The following is a 21,696-nucleotide window of genomic DNA, read 5'->3' on the forward strand; positions in this document are numbered from 1 at the left end:
ACCAAGGCTCCTTAGACAGCACTATCCAAACCCACAACAACTACCATCTTGAAGGACAAGGGCAGCCAATAGATGAGAACACCACCAACTGGAAATTCCCCTCCAAGTCACTCAACATCTTGACTTGGAAATATATCGCCGTTCCTTCGATGTCACTGGGTCAAAATCCTGGGACTCCCTTCCTAACAGCACTGTGGGTGTACCTACACCACATGGACTGCAGCAGTTCAAGAAGGCAGCTCACCACCACCTTCTCAAGGACAACTAGGGATGGGCAATAAATGCTGGCCCAGCCAGAGAAGCCCACATCCCGTGAATGAACAAAAAAACCCCTAATGCATCTCTAGCCCTTGGCACTTCTGACTAAAGGTTGCCAAGCCGAAACGTTAAATTTGTTTCTCTTGCCACAGGTGTGCTGAGTATTTCCAGCTTTCTCTGTTTTTATTGTTAATATTCACTGTCAACCTACTAAGAGTTAAAATCTATGTTCATTAGTTGTCGGAGAGCAAACCAGGTCTCTTTTGGATCATTTTGGCTTCAAGATGACACAGCAGGCACTGATTCTCCATGGCAAATTCAGTGACCTGATAGATGAGCAAAGCAGCTCGACTGTACTTCATAATCTGAAAAATTAATGAGTCCGATGGACTGGCAAATGGGTAGATCAAGAGTAAATTCACCAAACTCTGCTCTAATAACCTCGCAAATCAATACTTTGTCATTTGGATGGTTCTAGCTAAACAAGTCATTTGAAACTTCATAATTCACTATGTGAGTATCCCTGGAGAGCTTGCTAGTCCTTCAAGTTCAGCTCATGCCAGCCTGTTCCTAAGCTCTCTGGTGTTACTAAAATAGGGAAACTGTGGCACTCTATATTGGACCAAACAAATTTCCTCCTGGATTTCTTAGTAGCTTAGTTTGGAAACTCAAGTACGGTTATGGGTTATCTATTGAGCGGAGTTGAAAAAAAGTGTAGTGTAATATCACCACCAGTTCTGGTGTCTGCAAGATCTAGAAAGTAAAAAACTGCCTTGCAAAACTTGACACTGCTACCGTGTGAATTTTTGCAGGTATCTAGCGTAGCTACAGTGTGTCAGGCTATTCAAAAACCAACTGTCCGAAAACTGGATATTTTTTAAGTTGTCATGCATGAATTTTTATTATTAATTGAGTAAAATAGCTTACCTGCTTGATGGGCTCGGTGCTGCATTGGTACACCGACTAGTTTTTGGCTTTGCGCGTCTGTCTTATCCCGCACTCCAAGTGACCCTTGACCTGACCTGACCCAGCCCAAATCGCTCAACCTGAACCGCCTGGCCTGAAAAGATCCAATATCTGACATAGTCTCGGTCCCGGGGTTGCTGGTTTTGAGAAACTGTACCTGTATGGTGTTTTCATAGCAGTTTATCACATGAAATGTATCTTAATGCAAAATGTTATTGATCTGTTTGAAGTACTATTAACTATCTAGATTTTGATACACTATTAAACTCACTATTCTCATTTACGTAGCCCAAGAATGTATTTTCGGCCTTTACTCCCTGCCAATGAAATTGATTCAAATGAATTTTAATATTTATATCTTAAGGTATAGCACTCCTCTAAGTCTAGGATGTTTATATTAGTACTTCCTCTATGTTACACGTAATAGAATGTTAACAACTATCCATTTTGACCATTCAAAAACCGAACAGAAGGATGAAAAATACACATTGAATTAATTTCTGGACCATTGCTGGTTTTATGAACTATATTGCATAAAAGCTGTAGACCATGGACTACTGGATACCACTCAGTTTTTAGCATATACACAAAGACTGATGTTAGAACACTTAACAAATAGATATTAAATCACTTACAAATCATTCTTACAAACAAAATACCAATTTTACCATTGCAAAATTGTAACTTAACAATATTTCCACATTGGAAAGGTTAAGAATGATGCTTTAGAATTTTTTTTATCCTTAACCAATGTTAGTACTTGATAGAAAGAAAAGTGCTGATATATTCTGCAACTCTGAGAACATAAAGAATTTCTTTTCAAGGATCACAAAACAGATTGCATAATTTTCCTTTATTGGAAACTCAAATATTATTAATCTCTTGAAACTTCTTTTATTATAGGTGCTGTCCTTCTTATAAGTCACGGGTACACATAAACAGTTTGAAGTTATCATCCAGGAATGTCAGTTTGTTTAATGACACATTATGGTGTAGAACTGGGCTCTGTCAAAAGGCCGCCTTTTCAGAATATTTACAAAATTCTTTAACTATATCACACTGTAGATTCCCTTACTTAGCTTACTTAATAATGCTCTGGGAATATGGGAGGGGAGAAAAGGCTTTCTTGGTCACTATTTTTATATATTTCAGTTAAAAGTCTAATTGAGAAAACATAATACAAAATTATTAATATTAATTGAAAATATTGAATTGATGACATTAAAATGACTAAAGCTCAAGTTTTAAAAAAAACAATATTAATGTACCTAAGCAAAGAGATCTGTATTAGAATACTGCATATTAAGTGTTTACATTATCACTTTATGCAAAGAAACCACGTTATACAGCTATAATTTAAATCAAAATGGAACAGGACACTGTAATGCAGTAGCAGTCTTGACTAATTCAGTTATGACTAAAGTTGAATGAAAAGGGAATCAACGTCACCAGATTTCAGGTGTGTTGTGTTCATAAAACAGAATAGATAAACTTAAACATCATTTTACTGGGCATCTACTCAATCAGCCTTTCGATTGATTTGATTATTCATTTTAACATAACTTAAGCACATTTCTATCCCATAAAGCAATAAAGTGAACAAACTGACACATTAGTACTTGAAAAATAAATGTCAACATGTAGATGCCATTTGCTTGAGTGAATGATAAGAGTAAAAGACAAAATATCCTCTGCATCTCTACAGAATAATAGTTAAAACATTTAAATCTACGAACAGGTTACACTTACATGCTTCATATAAAATTTTTCACTTGCCATTTCCTGGTTATTTACACAATATTTAAACAAAATTTGTACAATAAAGAAAACACTCATAAAACTTTCAGAAAATAGTATCTGACACTCAAAACTGTCCTTTCAATTTTCACCATAATGGTTGAAACAGACACTGTAGAGATAGCAGTCCAACAGCTACCATGCTCTATCCAAGTTAAAGAAGCAGCTTATGTCGCCATTACAAACACAACTATCAATACATTAATGCTTTTGTTTTACTGAAGTTGATAATTGTTTGCACTGGTTAATAGTTGGCAGTGCATTCTTACAGAATGAAGCAGATAAAGCTGCTGATTGCAAATCAAGTATTAAGGAGCTCATGGTCCTCAAATCAAAAACCCGTATAACTTATTCTTTTCCGCTGGATCAGCTTGCAATAATACAGTGAAGCTCTATAAGCACCTTACGGTGAGTATGGTGTATTTCCATTTTTAGAATACTCCAGAATTCTTCCAATGATAGCAGCTGACTTCAGAACACTGCATTCTTTTAACAATGAATTAAAGCTGCAAGTTTGTATTTACACAAGTTATCTGATACAGCTAGTGTCTACTGTTGATTTTGTTTTTAGAAATGACTGCAGGTTATTGTGGCTGTGCTTTAGAAGGATCTGATAAACTGTCAGTCCTATGCTGGGGGAGCTGCTGATGAGTGAAAGTACTCTGTTGTAGAGGAGAAGTGGCTGATAGAATAAGCTGGGTGGATTGATTACTGTGAGGTAATCTAGGTACCTAAATTTAAAAACAAATATAATTTTATAGTTAAAACATTTTTATGTACGAGAAAACATGCACATTTTCACTGAAACAGAAATAAGGTCTAGTTGACAATTAACATATTTGCGATTATGATTGTGTACAAATTGACTCATTTCACTGAGCCCAATTGTTATTCATCAATATATTCCTCTACAGAGCAACTGTAGAGAAGGAGAAGCATCTGCTCTAGAGGAAGGAAGTGGGGAACTACTTTCAATGTACAGAAATTCCCATACCAAATTTAGGTAAGATTTAAATATTCGTTAGGAAAAATTTACACCTTATAGATCATTTAAATGTAATTTACTTCCCCTTTTGGGCTCACCAGGGAGTTCCTCAATATATATATCAAATGCAAGGCTTCTGCTGTGTACCCTGCTGGTACTCAAGTTACCCATCTGATGCTCAGTGAATGTTATATCCTATGGAGGTGTTCACTGACTGGTCCTATGATTGGTTTTAACTGAGCCACTACATTTGAAATAATCTTATAGGAACTTCCATAAATAAATAAATTTATCTAAATTAGATGAGGGAAGGATTATTCTGCATTGAAGATATTCAGGATGCCCCAAATGATCTTCTTTAGACTTGCATCTCAAAAAGAATACATATTTTAAAGTGGTGGAAAATCAGTAAAGATGCAGAGCTCACCAAATTTGAGACAATAAATTTGTGGTATTCCTTGTTTGGAAATTTTTAAGTGAGCAACTTTAGAACATTATGTTTAGATCAAAAAGTGTTGTGTAATCATGGGGCAGGATCTCTCCCCACCCCCGCATCAGGGGGGTTGTGTGGGAGCGGGCAGTTCCTGATCAGCGCCCCCGATTGGGGGCGTGCTGCCATTTTTCATGGGCGTGACATGCGCCAGGAAGCACTGTGCGTTCCCTGTTTGGGCGGGGGGGGATTCCCTGAGTCGGGAGTGCTGCCTCAGGGAGATTGGCTCAGGTTTCAAACATTGAATAAAGATGAGAAAAAAAATTATTGACATGTCCCCTCATGTGACACTGTCACATAAGCTGGGACATGTCCATTACTTTTATTTAAAAATTTCCAGAACATTTTAAATCCCTCATGAAACCTCATTCTGCCCGTGGATGAGGTTTCATGTTTTTTCTGAAGGCTGCCTGGGCTCTTTGCCTGCCTGCCAACCTTAAGGTTGGACGGGCAGGTCCATTAAGTGTTTTAAATACTTTATTAATGGCCTTAAGTGGCTGTTGACAGATTAGCGGGTGTGGAGCCGACTTGGCTGCGTGCCCGCTGACCTGAAAATCTAAATGAGGTGGGGGTGACGTTGGGACGCACGCCCGATATCACCCTGTGTCATTTTACATGTGAGCGAGCGGGCCCCGTCCCCGCTCGCCAACCGGAAAATGCTGCCCATGATTTCTAATGATGATTTTCTGGGAACCTTTTTGTATCCTCATTTCAAACAGAGTTTAATTACATGCATTAATTTAGTAGATATAAAGGCTATTCTACTAACAAGGTCATCTTCACGTCTCTAGGGAAAAACTCAGCAGGTCTGGCAGAATCTGTGGAGAGAGAAACAGAGTTAATATTTTGAGTTGAATATGATTTCTTTGGAACTCAAGTTGGAGTCATATTCGACTTGAAGCATTAAATCTGTTTCTCTCTCCAAGATGCTGCCAGACCTGCTGAGCTTGCCCAGCACTCTGGTTTTATTTCAGATTTCCAGCATCTGCAGTATTTTACTTTTATTGTTGTACCTGTCAACATTGCTGTGGCTGATGGACAGGTGCTTGGGACTGTGGTGGAGCTGTGGCTGTTTGTTCCTGTTGCTGCTCTTGCTGGCCTTGTGTCAATGACAAAGTCTGAGATTGTTGCTGCTGAGTGGCAAAGGTGGGATAAGTTGTCACTACTTGACCCATGAACATTGTTGTTGGAACCATAACTGCACTGCATCCCATAGGAGCAGTTACCAGCTTTGTCACAAGTTGTTGGTCTTGAGTGAATCTGGTGAGAGGGAGAAAAGGATAGTATTAAATAATCATCATATGTTTTCAAAACTTAAATAGAAGAGCAACATGATAAGTTATATAAAGCAAAAAACGGCGAATGCTGGAAATCCATAACAAAAACAAAAATAAAAATACCTTGAAAAACTCAGCAGGTCTGACAGCATCTGCAGAGAGGAATGGAGTTAACGTTTCGAGTCCGTATGACTCTTCAACAGAACAGTTCTGTTCTGTTGAAGAGTCATACGGACTCGAAACGTTAACTATATTTCTCTCCGCAGATGCTGTCAGACCTGCTGAGTTTTTCCAGGTATTTTTATGATAAGTTATATCTTTTTTTTCTAATACATTTTCTTCTCCCCTCCTTTGTTGCGTCCCGGCTGGGTTATGGTTTCAGATACCATTTGCTATCCAATATTTTGTACAAGTTGCCATCATTCATATGTGAGTGGCATTGAGTGCCAGTTGACTGCAGTGGGCATCACAGCTAAACCGATTGTACACTTTTGGTAGGTAGCTGCTGGATAGCTATCAAGACTGGGAATATAGGTAATTTTTTCAATCCATAATTTAGAGGCACTGAGATTAAGAATCCTGGCATTCACCCCAATTGAGTTGGGTTAACTTTGTGTTGACAGAGGATTAAACCTGGGACCTTCTTGGATAAACCTGTTGAGCCATCCGGACAGGGGCAATATATCTTCTCAAACATTTTATTCTGTAAACAAGTCATAGAGTTTTAAAATTATTTTCTCATTTTAACTGTCAAACATAAAATAAAACATTTATATCCTGTATACTTTATTCATTATATCCTGTATACTTTATTCATAAGAATGAAAATCAAACAATGTTTTCTGACCAAAGAAGGTACTGTTAAGTGTGCCCATGACAGCATGAATATTGAGGACTACAAACAATTAAATGTAAATGAAATGACATTTAAAAATGTATATATTTTCTGACAGTCACTTTTTCCAGTACCTCCCAAAAGAAATCTATGATATTAAAATGTACTAGATTATTTAAAAAAAAACTTAATGATTCTTTGTTAAATTTCTAGTTTGTTTTTAAACTGGTCAGCTAGTTTCTAGAACAATCCATACATTTGGAATGGGTGGGAGTGGGGTGGGGATGGGGAGAGATTTTATGCACAAAGACTTCGTATAACACCTTTAAACTTACCGCAGCGGTCTATCCTGAGTGAAAGTGATAACTGCACAGCTTTGGTTGGAATTTTGGGATAAAGTAGAAGGAAGTTGCTCAACATTTGTGGTTTTGGGCTTGGAAATCATCATAGTGTTATAGAGGGAGGCTGTGAGGGCATCCTGACTGGAAATTGAGGTCTGTTGTCTGTGGTTAGTTTGCAAAGTCTGCTGAACCTGCTGTATATAAAAAGTAAAATATCCTTGAATTCTTGATGAACAAACATGTGAAGTGAAATGTTAAGATAGTACTCATCTAAAAATCAAGCTGAGATTTATTAGGTCATCCAACTGCTCGTCACAAAACAAAATCAATAAGATCATCTTGCATTTCTATAGTTCCTTTAATAAGTCTCACAGTGCTTCCTATTATCAGGGTGGACTTAGTGGGAGTAGAAGAATTATTTAAATTCATAAGTGAAAATATGGGTGTTGAAAAGGAATTTAAAACTGGGGAGAGAAATAGCAAGACAAAGAGAAGGATGGAGTCAGTTCCAGAGATAGAGCCTAGAGAACTGACAGTTCTGGTAGTGAGTGAGAAACATCAAGGTGTAGGGAATAGCATTGTGTGAGGCCAGAATCAAAGCATCATAGGTAGGGCTGCTAACTCTGGTTGGCTATGTTTCTGGTGGTTTCATCACATGGCCTCTCATCTCAAACTATCCTACCCCCTCATCCCGCCATTAGTCCAACCTCCACACGCACTGCCTTCCCATGGCCAACTGGAAAATGAATAGACTCTTTGAAAGTCGGTTGGGAACCCAATACCCAGATGAATTCCAAATCCTGACAATGCACCTCCGCTGTGTTGCTCTTGTGACACAATTTTTAAATGCTCTAACTGGGCTGGAGGGGAGCTCAGTGATCAAATTTTCCTTATTCGTGGGATCTCGGTGTCACTGTCTAGACCAGCATTTATTGCCCATCCCTAATTGCCCATGAGAAGGTGGTCGTGAGCTTCCTCCTTGAACTGTTGCAGTCCATGTGGTGTAGGTACAGCCACAGTGCTGTTAGAGAGGGAGTTCCAGGATTTTGACTCAGACAGTGAAGGAACAGCGATGTATTTCCAAGTCAGGGTGGCGAATGGCTTGGAGGGGGACTTGCAGGCGGTTGCGTTCCCATCTGTTGCCCTTCTCCTTCTCCATGATAGCGGTTGTGGGTTTAGGAGATGCTGTCTAAGGAGCCTTGGTGAGTTCTTGCAGTGCATCTTGTAGATGGTACACACTGCTGCTACTGTGTGTGGGTATGGAGGGAGTGACTGTTTATGGATGGGGTGCCAATCAAATGGACTGCTTTGTCCTGGATGGTGTCAAGCTTCTCGAGTGTTGCTGGAGCTGCATTCATCCAGGCAAGTGTACAGTATTTCATTATATTCCTGACTTGTGCCCTGTGGATGGTGAACAGGCTTTGGGGAGTCAGGATGTGAGTTACTCACTTCAGGATTCCTAGCCTCTGACCTGCTCTTGTAGCCACCATATTTATATGGCTAGTCCAGTTCAGTTTGTGGTCAATGGCAATCCCCAGGAAGTTGATAGTGGGGAATTCAGCGATAGTAATGCCATTGAATGTCAAGGGCTGATGATTAGATTCTCTCTTGTTGGAGATAGTCATTGCCTGGCACATGTGTGACGTGAATGTTACTTGCCACTTGTCAGCCCAAGCCTGGATATTGTCCAGGTGTTGTGGGACATGGACTGCTTCTGTATCTAAGGAGTCACGAATGGTGCTGAACATTGTGTAATCATCAGCGAACATCCCCACTTCCGACTTTATGATGGGAGGAAGGACACTGAAGCAGCTGAAGGTGATTGGGCCTAGGGCATTATCCTGAGGAAGTCCTGCAGCGACGTCCTGGAACTGAGACGATTGACCTCCAACAACCACAACCATCTTCCTATCCTTTGTGCTAGGTATGACCCAACCAGCGGCGAGTGTTCCCTCCGACTCCCATTGGCTCCAGTTTTGCTAGGGCTCCTTAATGCCAAACTCAGTCAAATGCTGCCTCGATGTCAAGGGCAGTCACTCTCACCACACCTCGAGTTCATCTCTTTTGTCCATGTTTGAATGAAGGATGTAATGAGATCAGGAGCTGAGTGATCCTGGCGGAACCCACACCTCCAGGAAGTGGAGCTGACAGCCTGGCGCAGTCTGTATTGTTGAATACAGCAGGCAGCTCCTTAGAAGACCTGGAGCTGGAACATGGAAGAAAATGGCCACACATGCAAAGTAAAGGGATGGCGCTTGACCCAGCACAAGTTGGCCCATCAAACTTCAGTTTTCTACAAATAGATACAAAATTTTGGATTTCCATGCAGTGAACCAAAAAGCTATGCCCCAGATTCTTTGGGTTTGCTGATTTGGCCATCAAAAATCCTGCCCTCACCCTCCCTAGCCCATTAACAAGCTCATAAAGGAACGTTAATTGAAGGCGAGCGGATTTTCTATTCCCCCACCCCCCAACACCCCCTACATAATTGATAATTTCAAACCATCTTGGAAAGATCGGGATCCTGAGATGACCTCCAGGACTGATTTTGAAAATGCACCTGCACTGGATCCCAACCCCATTCGCACCAGATTGGATTAATCTTGAATGTTCATGGAATAACCTTTCACCCGACCCCCATCTCTAATATTTTATAATTAATAAATGAAAATTTATTAGATTTAAAATAAAATGTTGTTTAATGCCCCTAAAGTTTATCTCCTGTGTTGCTCGCAGCAGTGTCCTGGAAATTAATCTTCAATTACTGGATAACAGAAGAATTAGAAACAGGAGTAGGCCATTTGGCCCCTCGAGCATGCTCCAGTATTTGATAAGATCATGGCTGGTCTGATTGTGGCCCTAACTCTGCTTTTCTGACTGATCCCCAAAACCCTTGACTCCCTTGTCAATCAAAAATCTGTCTAACTCAGCCTTGAATATATTCAAGGACCTAGAGAATTCCAAAGACTAATAACCCTGTGAGAGGAGAAATTCTTTCTCACCTCTGTCTTAAATGGGTGACACTGGTTCGAGATTCCACACACCTCACCACAATGAGGAAACCTCTCAGCATTTACCCTGTCAAGCCCCCTCAGAATTTTATATGCTTCAATAACATCACCTCTAAACTCCAAAATATATAGGCCCAACCTGCTCAACTTTTCCTCATAAGACAAATTCCTCATCCCAGAAATCACCCTAGTGAATCTTTCCTGAACTACTTCCAATACAAGTATATCCCTCCTTGATGAAGATGACCAAACTTGTAAACCGTACTCCAGGTATGGTCTCACCAACGCCTTGTACAGTCGTAGCAAGACTTCTCTGCTTTTATACTCTATCCCCCTTACAATGACGGCTAATTCCATTTGCCTTCCTAATTACTTGCTGTACCCATATGCTAACATTTTGTGATTCATGTACAAGGAAACCCCGATTCCTCTGTACTGCAACATTCTGTAGTCCCTCTGCATTTAAATAATATTCTGCTTTTCTATTCTTCCTGCCAAAGTGCAAAATTTCACATTTTCCCATATTATATCCCATCTGCCATTTTTTTGCCTACTTGTTTAACCTGTATGTACCTTTGCAGACTCCTTGTATCCCCCTCTCAACTTGCTTTCCTACCTATCTTCATATAGTCAGCAAATTTAGCCACAATACAGAATGTCTCTTCATTCTTCATCCAAGTCAAGATCGTAATAGTTGAGGTTCCAGCCCTGATTCTTGTGGCACTCTGCCAGTTACAGTTTGCCATCCTGAAAATTACTTTTTTAACCTGACTCTCTGCTCCCTGTTAGTTAGCCAGTTTCCTATTCATGCTAATATATCACTCCATAAAACCATGGCTTATAACTTACGCGCTCCTCAGGGTCAGATTTGGGGTGTACCCGAAAGATGCGCCAAATTCCTAGGTAAGGGTTTGCACAGCAACTGCCCAGAAGTACACGCTTCCTCTGGACAACTGCACTGCGCTGGGAACCATGCAAAAATGTGATTTAAATCACAAACTTTGGATGGTTCTGCTGGGGTTATACCAATAGTTACCCAGAAAAAGTTAGAAGAATTAAAACCTCTTCTGAGCTGAGTAACTACTGTAAAGACCCAGACCGACCCCACGGGACTCCCCACACTACCGACCAACCCCCCATGCCCCCCCACGCCCCCCCCCCACCCCCCCCCCCCCCCCCCCCCCCAAAACACCTGCCGCCATAGGACTCCACCGCTCTGCCACCCCCCGCCCCCCCCAACAACTGGCCCCCCGAACTCGGACCCACAAATTACCCCTCCTGAACTCAGACCACCACTCCCGGCCTCAGAGACCCCCCACACCACCGACCTCTGACTCTCCCCCTCCCACGGATCTCCAACCCAACACCCTACCCCCGACCTCGGAACTGCCCAAAACTCCCCGACATCGGAACCCCCAACCCCACCGCCCCCCACTGAGCTTGGATTTCCCCTGCCGACATCGGGACCCGCCCACCTAGAACACCCCAAGGCCCTCGAATACCCCAACCTCGGAAACCGCACCCCCACCAACCTCCGCCGGACCCCGCCAACCCCTCCCCTGCCCTCTGAACCCCCCCGCAACCTCAGAAACCCCCTCGATCTTAGGGACCCCCACCCGGACCTCGCACCCCCACCCCCCAACCCACCCTGACCTTGGGGAACCCCCCCTGACCTCAGGGAACCCCCACCCGACCCCCGCTGACCTCAGGAACCCTCCCAGCCTCCCCTGAGCTCAGACTCCCCCTGGGGACCTCCAAACGCCCCTGACCTCGTGAACCCTCCCGATCTTCCCTGCACCCAGACCTCCCCTGACACCCCAATCTCCCACGACTACAGACCTACCCCAACACCCCCCGACCTCGGACAACCCCTCCCCCACCCCGACCTCGGACTCCCCCAACCCACAGGCCGCCCCCTCCAATCAGCGGACCACCCGCCTAACCCCCCCCCAAATTCTATCTACTTACCTAAGACACTTACCTTCTCCCTGGCCTGACAATTTCCATGGCCCTTTAAACTGTCCTGCTTTACGGCAGCTAGTGCCATAAAAAAGGGGCGTGGCCTCCTTGAATACGCTGGATCTAGACTTCACTGGGGCCTGCGAGGTGTCTTTCTACACAGGCCCCAAGCAGCTTCTGCGAATGGAAGTGTCAACGTTCTTTCAAGACCAGGTAAGTAGATATTTATTTCTTCTAATTTCTGCGGGCCAGCATTTTCCGACGCTAGTCAAAGGTTAGGTCCCCATAAGCTCTTTGTGTAGTAACCTTTTATGTGGCACCTTAACAAAAAACTTTTGAAAATCCAAATACACTATATCTACTGGTTCCCCTTTATCCACCTTGTTACTTCCTCAAAGAACTCTAATAAGATTTCCTTTCACAAAATCAGGTTGACCCTGCCTGATAGGATTATGATTTTCGAAATGTTTGCCGACTACCTCTTTAAAAATAGATTCTAACATTTTCCCAGTGAGGGATGTTAGCTAAGTGTCCTGTAGTTTCCTGCTTTCTGTCTCCCTCCTTTCTTGAACAGAGCTGTTACTGTTGCCTTGGTCACTTTGCAACCACGTCTCTGCAATGGCAATCATAGCATACTCAACTGTTTCTATTTGTGCTACCAATTCATTCATCTTGTTACACATGTTGCAAGCATTCTGATAAAGAGCCTCAAGTTCTGTCTTATTACTATTTTTGCCTACTCTGGCCTTATTTGCTGGTGCACTCTTATGTTTGTATGCAGATCGTACACCTAGTTTAGATAGAGTAAGCAGTTGAGGTATAGAGTTTTTGGCAGCAACTGAACAAGATGGTATTCGATTTCCTAATGTTCAAGCAAAGAAAAGTTTTGCTCTTCAATGAACTGTGATCAGATTGGCAGTCTGATGACATATATGTGACTGTGGAATTCAGGGTGATGGAAGAGCGATAAAGTTGGAGTCATTAGCATACATGTGGAAGTTGATAATATACCTGTGGGCAATACCAAAATGTTTACCAGTAACAACAGGTGAATGCAAAAAAAGAGGAAGTGGACAAAGATAAAGCTTTTGGGCAATCCTGAAGTCTTCAGCTGCTTCATCAATGACTTACTCTCCATTGCATGGTCAGAAGTGGGGGTGTTCGCTGATGATTGCACATTGTTCAGCACCATTTGTGACTTCTCAGATACTGAAGCTGTCCATGTCCATATGCAACAAGACCTGGACAATATTCAGGCTTGTGCTGAAAAGGGGCAAGTAACATTTGTGTCACACAAGTGCCAGGCAATGACCACCTCCAACAAAAGAGAATCTAACTATCTCTCCATGATGTTCAATGGCATTATCACTGCTGAATCCCCCACTGTCAACATCCTGGGGATTACCGTCAACCAAAAACTGAACTGGACCAGCCATATAAACACAATAGCTATAACAACAGGTCAGAGGCTAGGAATTCTGTGGCAAGTAACTCCCTCTAGACTTTCCATCTACAAGACTCAAGTCAGGAGTTTGATGGAATACTCTCCATTTGCCTTGATGAGTCTTGCTCCAACAACACTCAAGAAGCTTGACACCATCCAGAACAAAGCAGCCTGCTTGATTGGCACCCCATCCACCACCTTAAACTTTCACTCCCTCCACCACCAATGCACAGTGACAGCAAGATGCTCTGCAGCAACTCATCACAGTTCCTTCAACAGAACCTTCCAAACCCCCGACTTCTACCACCTAGAAGGACAAAGGCAGCAGAAGCATGGGAACACCATCACCACCTGTAAGTCCCCTCCAAGCCACACACCATACTGATAGTGACTATATCACTGTTCCTTCACTGTCGCTGGGTCAAAATCTTGGAATTCCCTTCCTAACAGCACTGTGGGTGTACCTACACCATATGGACTGCAACAGTTCAGAAGGTGGCTCCCCATCACTTTCTTAAGAGAAATTGGGGATGGGAAATAAATGCTGGCCTAGCCAACAATGCCCACAACCTGTGAACGAATATCAAAAAAAAGGTAACTATGTTAGGTCAGAGGAGAATTGTTGCTAAAGGTGTGTTAGCTGTTTTGTAAGGCAGATTGTGGTAGAGCGGTCGTGGAACAGGATGGAGTGATGAACTGTGTTGGAAACCACAGGGGTTATGAACAAGAAGGGATAACACACCCCTCTTGATCATAGAAGATGCCACTAATGATTTTGATTTCGGTGATATTGGACTTGGTGCACTGGGCTTAAACTGGATTGAAGGGATCTGAAAAGAGTTTTTGGGGAATCTGGGTGACAATGGTACAATCAGGGACTTGGAGAGGAACAGCAGATTTGATATTGTTACAATTGTGAGGTTTATAAGATAATTATGTTTTGTGACTTTAATCTAGGGTAAATGAAGAGGGTTATGCGAGCTGTTCTAAAGTCTGCATGACAGTAAGCTGGGGTGGTTTGATTGTTAGAGATCAAAGGAAGGCTTAGATTATTTTGCTGGGAAGAAGATACAAGGTATTTACGCTTGGAGACAATGGCAGCAGTCTCTGAGTTCACAATGGGTTGACTGAGTCTCCCAGAATCCCAGAAAGTGTTGAAGGTATTTGGTTGTAAACAGTTGTGCTGTAGACTGCCCATTTACTTCTAAGATGAAAGAGAGTTGGGTCAAGAATAGCTAATCAGCATTTCTACCTGGATGCAAGGTTAATTTATTTCATGTTTCCATGGGGAAGAGGGCAGAGGAAGCCATTTTTGAGTACAGGTTACAGGCTTCCCTACAAATCAATGAATATCATAGACAGTGTGTGGTCTGTATGGGTGTGTCCATCTGTGGACAGTGTGGCCAGCAAAGAGCAATGGCTGTCTGGTTTTGCGAGCTACCACAGGCAGATGCAGGAAGGAGATGCATCCTGCAGCCTTCCTAAGGATTCCAAGAGATTTGTCCTGCATGGCCAGGGCAAAGAATCATAGGAAGAAGCTTTATTGCTGCTGGTGGATTTAAGAAGCTTTCCGTAAACTGAGGAAAGCCCTGGAGATGATCACTCGAAGTTGCTAGTTGGCAAAATGGGGATAGGGGAACCCATTGGAAGCTGGGATAACTGTGGACTGTTTGCTATAAGGAATGCAATTCCAATGGGAGTGCAATGTGTGTTAAGCATAAAAGGGGAGAGTTGCTTTTTGCAGTACAAGTTGCATACAAAAAAAATCGTGTTTAGTTAATAGTTTTTTTTTAGCCATTTATTACAGTAAAAGTTTCAAAAGGTAAAACCTTGTATTGTCATTCTTTCAACTAGTAACTGGAAGTTCCAATCTCATGTTAAAATTTATCCATCTCTATGGAGATTGTAACAATATGAGAATGTGGTTGGAAAGGATAGAGATCAAAGGGTAAATTTTTTGGAGGATCGTGGTTTTAAGGGATGAGAATAGTGGCTATGCTAATGGGGCCATATTTCATTCTTCATTCATCCTGTTCTAATTTTAAAAAATCAGAACATAAATTTGGTTAATATAGCAGCTGATTACAGTACAGGTACAAGGTCATATTCTTCACATATCAGATATAGCACTGAGACTAAAAGTAAATTTTTACTTTCCAGCCACGGCAGAAATTAATTTCATTGGTAATTTCAGAAAGACCTACATTGTATAACAAAAGTTTCTAAAATCAAGCTTGAACAGATATTACTGTAGATACTAAAGATCCTTGAATATCACATTCTCACTTATCACTTTTCCTCCACTAGTACTTTCTAATTCTGTGTTTCTCCTCTTTATGGAATGCTCCATTGTTGATTAGGTACATTGTTTGCTAGCCCAGCTCCTTCAACTGTGACAGATCTTTAGATTCATAGAGGTGGGATTTGAGGACAATTATTTTTTAAAATGCAAACCTATTTGTTGAACTGATTTCCATCATGTTGTACAATTGTATCTTTATTTGAATCATCAGCATTTAAAATGTTACAAGATTGAGGAAAAATGTTCATTAATACATTCTCATCAATATTTGGATCATAACTGGAATATGACTTACCATCTGTCATACTGACCTGTGCAGAAGTTGTGCATTGCTCCCTCAGAAGAGGTTGCTGTTGCATTACATGGTGAGTGTTAATTGGACCAGTTTTCATTGTTCCTTGAATCTGATTTGTTTGAACACTTTGCTCCTGTAGTGTGATGGATGTAAGTTGCTGGATATTGCAAGAGTTTTCTGTTGTGAGCTGCACTGAATTGAAGTTTAGTCCTGATGTTGGTTGTTGCAAGAACATCTTGAAAGGTAAAAGCTAGTCAGTCCAAGCCTTTTTTCTCTTATGAACAAGAAGCACACTGCCAAAAGGAGCTGAATTTGAATATTTACATAGTTGTAAACTTTTTAACAGTGTCATGTAGTATCGCACCTTTCAATAGTGTGTAAGCACAAAAAAGATGCTGGGTCAGAATTAGCGGTCAAAATAATGACAAGTCTAATGGCACTCGCCATAATTGACAGATAAATGGCTCAGGAGAAGTGCATGGTTAAACCTGAACATTCAAAAGTTGCTGTGCAAATTGTGCCACTCCATCAGTAGCTTTGTGAAAACGGTATCTTACTCCTAGTGCCGCTATCCCCCCCACCCCGCTTTTTAAAATAGAAACGTTGTTTGTTCCCAGGAATTGCCTATTAAACTTGACATTACAATTATTGACATTATCCATTTAATGCTAGGTGTTAATTTTTACCAATCAATCTCTTTTTGCATGGAAAAGTAACTATTATAGCTGTGGAGTCGCATTCCTTCTGTGTCATAACACTAGTCTGTGAGGCAGCTCTCCCAACACCAGATGTTTGTTAAGAGGACTTTGCAGGGTCGATAGTGCTGAGTTTGCTGTTGTTGTTTGCGGCGCCTAGGTCGATGCTGGGTGGTCTGCCCTGTGTCATTTCCTTTAGACTTCGTAGCGGTTTTATATAACTGAATGGCTTGCATTTAACTGAGTGGGCATTTAGGAGTCAACCACATTGCTGTGGGTCTGGAGTCATATGTGGGTCAGACCATGTAGGGACAGCAGATTTCCTGAAGGACATTAGTGAACCAGATGGGTTTTTATGACAATCGACAATGGTTTCAGGGTCATCATCAGACTTTTAATTCCAGATTGTTAATTGAATTCAAATTTCTCCATCTGACATGGTGGGTTTCAAACCCAGCTCTCCAGAACATTACCCTGGTCTCTGGATTACTAGTCTAGTGGCAATACCACTATGCCATCGCCTCCCCATTATCAACGTCCTCCTTCTCTCCCCATATAGCTACGTTTAGACTTTACCCCACCCTAGCTGCTCTGAGATAAATTTCAGTCCTGAAACTCTTTTGGGAAAATAAAGGATGCAGCCATTTAAAGCCGAGTGGCTGCATATGTTGACAAAATGCTGTTAACCTTTAAAAAGACCAAAAAGTAATTTTGGATATTTCAAGGGCTTAATAGGACAACAAAAATGGCTGGCAGAACTTAATGGTTGGCACAATTGTGGAGGCAACAAATGGAAACTGATCAAGTAATGGAGAGACACTATTTGAAAGCTGACAAAATTGAGTTGTCGTTACATGACATTAAAAACAAAATATTGCAGATATTGGAAATCTTAAATAAAAACAGAAAATGCTGAAAATACTCAGCAGATTAGGCAGCATCTGTGGACAGAGAAACAGAGTTGGTTGGTGACCTTTCATCAGAACTGGTGAAAGTTCAATATGATACAGCATGCCTTGCAGGAAGTGGTATGCAAAAAAAATCTAGATTTCTGTTAGGTACTCATTCTAGTTGATACACTGGTAGATAGTTACTGAACGTTTCCTCATGTTCAAGAAAATGAAAATGACCTTTTAAGGAGTGAACATAAAAGGAATAAAGTATTTTGGGATTCCAGCTCGAGTCTTAAAATTCATTCTAATTTCTTTGTTTATTTTGGAACCTGTCTGGAATAGGAGATTTGTCTGGTTTCACTCTTGTTACAGTTATTTTGTGTAGTGTGCTGAATGAAGGCAGTTGTAGGCAAATTGTTTTCATTCTTGGGTTGGGGTAAACAACAACTGCTTGTATTTACATAGTGCCTTTAACATGTTAAAATGCCCCAATGTGCTTTACAGGAGTGTTATTAAACAAGTTTGTTTCAAGTTGTAAAAATTACCCAACATTCCTTCCTACTCCTTATCACAATCCATTGGCACTCCCAGTTATGTTGAGGTTTAAATAATCAGTAAAAAGATTAGGTTTGGTTTTACACTCCCTGTGGACCAATACCCCACCTATCATCACTACCCAGAACATGCAGTTGAGTCAGGAACTGGAAAGTTGCTTTATGCCTCAAACTTGTCAAAACTCCTAACTTCAGGACAGGATATATAAAGGAGGATCATCAACTGAGATAGTGGGAATTATTTGTATGCCCTTTATTCTAGCAGCAGGTCTATGCCTTAATTCTTATGGTGGGATGAGTGTACATTAATTTGTCAGAATCAGCATCAAACACTCTTGCTTAACTATCACTTATTCTTTTTGACCTACCTGAAGTCCTTGTCCTTGGACAAGGTGAAGCTGCTCCTGGATTTTGCAAAGTTCTTCTTGCTGCCGCTGAATATTTGCTTCCAACATCCGTGTCCTCCGTTCCAACTGCTCCTTTAGGTGTTGCATAGCCCCTAGCTGCACGGAGAACTGCAACATAGGGTGAACTTTAAAATGCCATATTAAGTCAAACAACTCTAGTCTGAAATTCGTATGCACTTACAGTAAAAGAACTTAACCATTCTAGGTCTATTGATATGTTATCAGTAAGTCAACTTCATTTACCTTTATTCACCTTTAATGCATATCATTCAATAACAAAACAGCTACATAACTTGGTTGCTTAGTGCAAACTGTGACGTATAAGGACACTATACTCATAACAGTGGAACCCTGGTTTAAACTATCTTCATTCATTTCACTTGAGCCTTTTCACTCTTTTATTGGCTGGTTCAATATGGACCCTAGAGGAGGGTGTGGAAAGGGCAGACTAATGATTAACATATGCCTGAGAATAGGCCGTATAGGAAACTAAAAAGAATAGGATCAGAAGTAGGCCATTCAGCTCCTCATTCCTGTTCAGTCAGTCAGTAAGTCAACTTTATTTACCTTTACTTGCCTTTAATGCATATAACTCGATAACAAAAATCTATTTCTGGCCTTGACAAATCCAGCAAGTTTAGTTTGGGCAGCTACTGGCTACATGTGACTTGTGTTTGAAAAACCAATAGCCAGAGAAAAAACATTATGGGCAGAATTTTGCCCTTGATGGGCAGGCGGGCCCCACCGGCTCAGCGGCGGGCTGGCAGCCGATCGCCGCCGCCGAAACGGGCCCTGTCGCCATTTTAAGTGGGCAGGCCACCCAGTGGGCCACCCGACAGGAAGCGCTATGCATTTCCTGTGTGAGGGAAAGGGATTCCCCAACTGTCAGAGTGCGCTCTTTAGCGCAGGCACGCAAAAGAGTGCACATCTCCCTGAGACTAAGTACTGCCTCAGGGAGATCACTGACAGTGTTTCAAACTTCAAAAATAGAATAATAAAAAAATTATTAACATGTCCCCCTCATGTGACAATGTCACACGAGATGGGACATGTTAATAAATATCACAAAAACTTTATTAAACTTTTTTAAAACAGACATGAAACCTCATCCCGCCAGTGGATGAGGTTTCATGTTTTTTCAGAAGCCCACCAAGGCTCCTGGCCTGCCTGCCAGCCAGCCTTAAGGTTGGACAGGCAGGGCCTTTAATTGTTTTAATTATCTTGTCAATGGCCTCAATTGGCCATTGACAGGTCGGCGGGTGGACAGCTGATCCCGGTGTCCGCCCGCCTTCCTGAATATTTAAATGGGGCGGGATGACATCATCCCGTATCATTTTTGCGTTGGCGAGAGGGCCCTGCCCCCAGCTCGCCAATGGAAAAAATCTACCCTATGACTACTGCACTTGTGCGTAAAGAGTTTGTCACAGTGATGTCACTCACTGAGAAGAAATAAGTGCAGAACATCTATGCTTGGTCTTATTTAACTTTTGTAAATAGTTAGTATGTAAATAAATGTTTTTGAATAAAAGATAATTGCCTCTAGCAAGATCTCCTCTACAGTAAGAAGCCAATGAATCCTGAGGTAAACCCACAATAACAGATGGTGGCAGCAGTGACTACACCCATAGAGGAACAGTAGAAAATGACAGGAAAAGCCAGAAGTGAAACCCAGCAATGAGTGGCATGCCACAGGGATCAGTGCTGGGGCCTCAACTTTCTACAATTTATATAAATGACTTGGATGAACGGACCAAAGCTATGATTGCTAAGTTTGCTGATGACACAAAAGTAGGTAGCAAAGTAAGTTGCGAGGAGGATATAAAGAGGCTACAAAGGGATATAGATAGGTTAAATGAGTGGGAAAAGATCTAGCAAATGGAGTATAATATGGGAAAATATGAAATTGTCCCTCTTGGCAGGAAGAATAAAAAAGCATATTATCTAAATGGTGAGAGATTGCTAAGCACTGAGATGCAGAGGGATCTGGGTGTTCCAGTGTATGAATCACAAAGGGTTAGTATGCAGGTACAGCAAGTAATTAGGAAAGCTAATAGAATGCTATTGTTTATTGCAAGGTGAATTGGATACAAAAGTATATAGTATATATGTCAGTTGTACAGGGCTTTGGTGAGGCCATACCTGGAGTATTGTATGCAGTATTGGTCTCCTTATTTAAGGAAGAAGTAAATGCATTGGAAGCAGTTCAGAGAAGGTTTACTAGACTAATACCTGGAATGGGAGGGTTGTCTAATGAGGAAAGGTTGGACAGACTAGGCTTGTATCTGCTGGAGTTTAGAAGAGTGAGGGGTGACTTGATTGAAACATATAGGATCCTGACAGGGTGGATATGGAAAGGATGTTTCCTCTTGTGGGAGAATCTAGAACTAGGGGTCACTATAAAAATATGGGGTCACCCATTTAAGACAGCGATGAGGAGAATTTTTTTCTCTCAGGGTCGACAGTCTTTGGAACTCTCTTCCCCAAAAGGTGGTGGAAGCAGAGTCTTTGAATATTTTTAAGGCAGAGGTAGATAGATTCTTGATAAGCAAGGGGGTGAAAGGTTATCGGGGGTAGGTGGGAATGTGGAATTGAGGTTAACAGACCAGCCATGATCTTATTGAATGGCAGAGCAAGCTCAAGGATCTGAGTGGCCTACTCCTGCTCCTAATTTGTATGTATTTATATAGCACATTTTATGACATCAGGACATCTCAAAGCACTTTACAGCCCATTAAGTATTTTAGAAGTATAGTCACTGTTGTAATGCAAGAAATGCAGCAGCCAATTTACACACAAGATTCTATAAACAGCAATGACCAGATAATCTGTTTCTGTAATGCTGTTTGAGAGATAAACATTGGCTATGATACCACTTTTCTTTCAAATAGTGCTGTGGCTTATGTTATATCCATCCGAAAGGGCAGATGTCTCATCTGAAAAATGGCACCTCCTACAGTGCAGTGCTTCCTTGGTAGTGTACTGGAGTGTTCGCCTACAACTTGTGAAACTTGAACCCACACCTATAGACTCAGAGGCAACAGTGCTACCCACTGTGTCTTTATATGTCACATTTGTATGGTAGTTTTAGGCAAGGAACCAGCAAACCTGCTACTATCAGTTTCATAGGCCCTGATTTAACACCTGTACACAACCCCATCCCCCTGATGGGAGGAGGGTGGTTAAAACA

General features: G+C 41.6%; 1 protein-coding gene across 2 annotated transcripts in view; it reads right to left on the minus strand.

Annotated features, from left to right (window-relative positions):
* Positions 1-1,782: 1,782 nt before the first annotated feature.
* The window catches only part of clocka (clock circadian regulator a), a 136,052-nt gene continuing 116,138 nt past the window's right edge, over positions 1,783-21,696 (minus strand). The window contains exons 16-20 of one of the 2 annotated variants that reach the window (XR_013577488.1): positions 18,471-18,617; positions 15,961-16,195; positions 6,944-7,143; positions 5,510-5,756; positions 1,783-3,752 (exon numbers count right to left, since the gene is read on the minus strand). Coding sequence is in view for 1 of the 2 variants with exons in the window: in XM_078548002.1 (XP_078404128.1) it covers positions 5,513-5,756; positions 6,944-7,143; positions 15,977-16,195; positions 18,471-18,617 (810 nt within the window). In the remaining variant the exon portion in view is untranslated. The remainder of the gene's footprint in view (positions 3,753-5,509; positions 5,757-6,943; positions 7,144-15,960; positions 16,196-18,470; positions 18,618-21,696) is intronic. The other variant, XM_078548002.1, reaches the window with a different exon arrangement.

The sequence above is a fragment of the Cetorhinus maximus genome, chromosome 1 (genome assembly GCF_964194155.1).
Source record: "Cetorhinus maximus chromosome 1, sCetMax3.hap1.1, whole genome shotgun sequence".
In the NCBI taxonomy this organism is placed as follows: domain Eukaryota; kingdom Metazoa; phylum Chordata; class Chondrichthyes; order Lamniformes; family Cetorhinidae; genus Cetorhinus; species Cetorhinus maximus.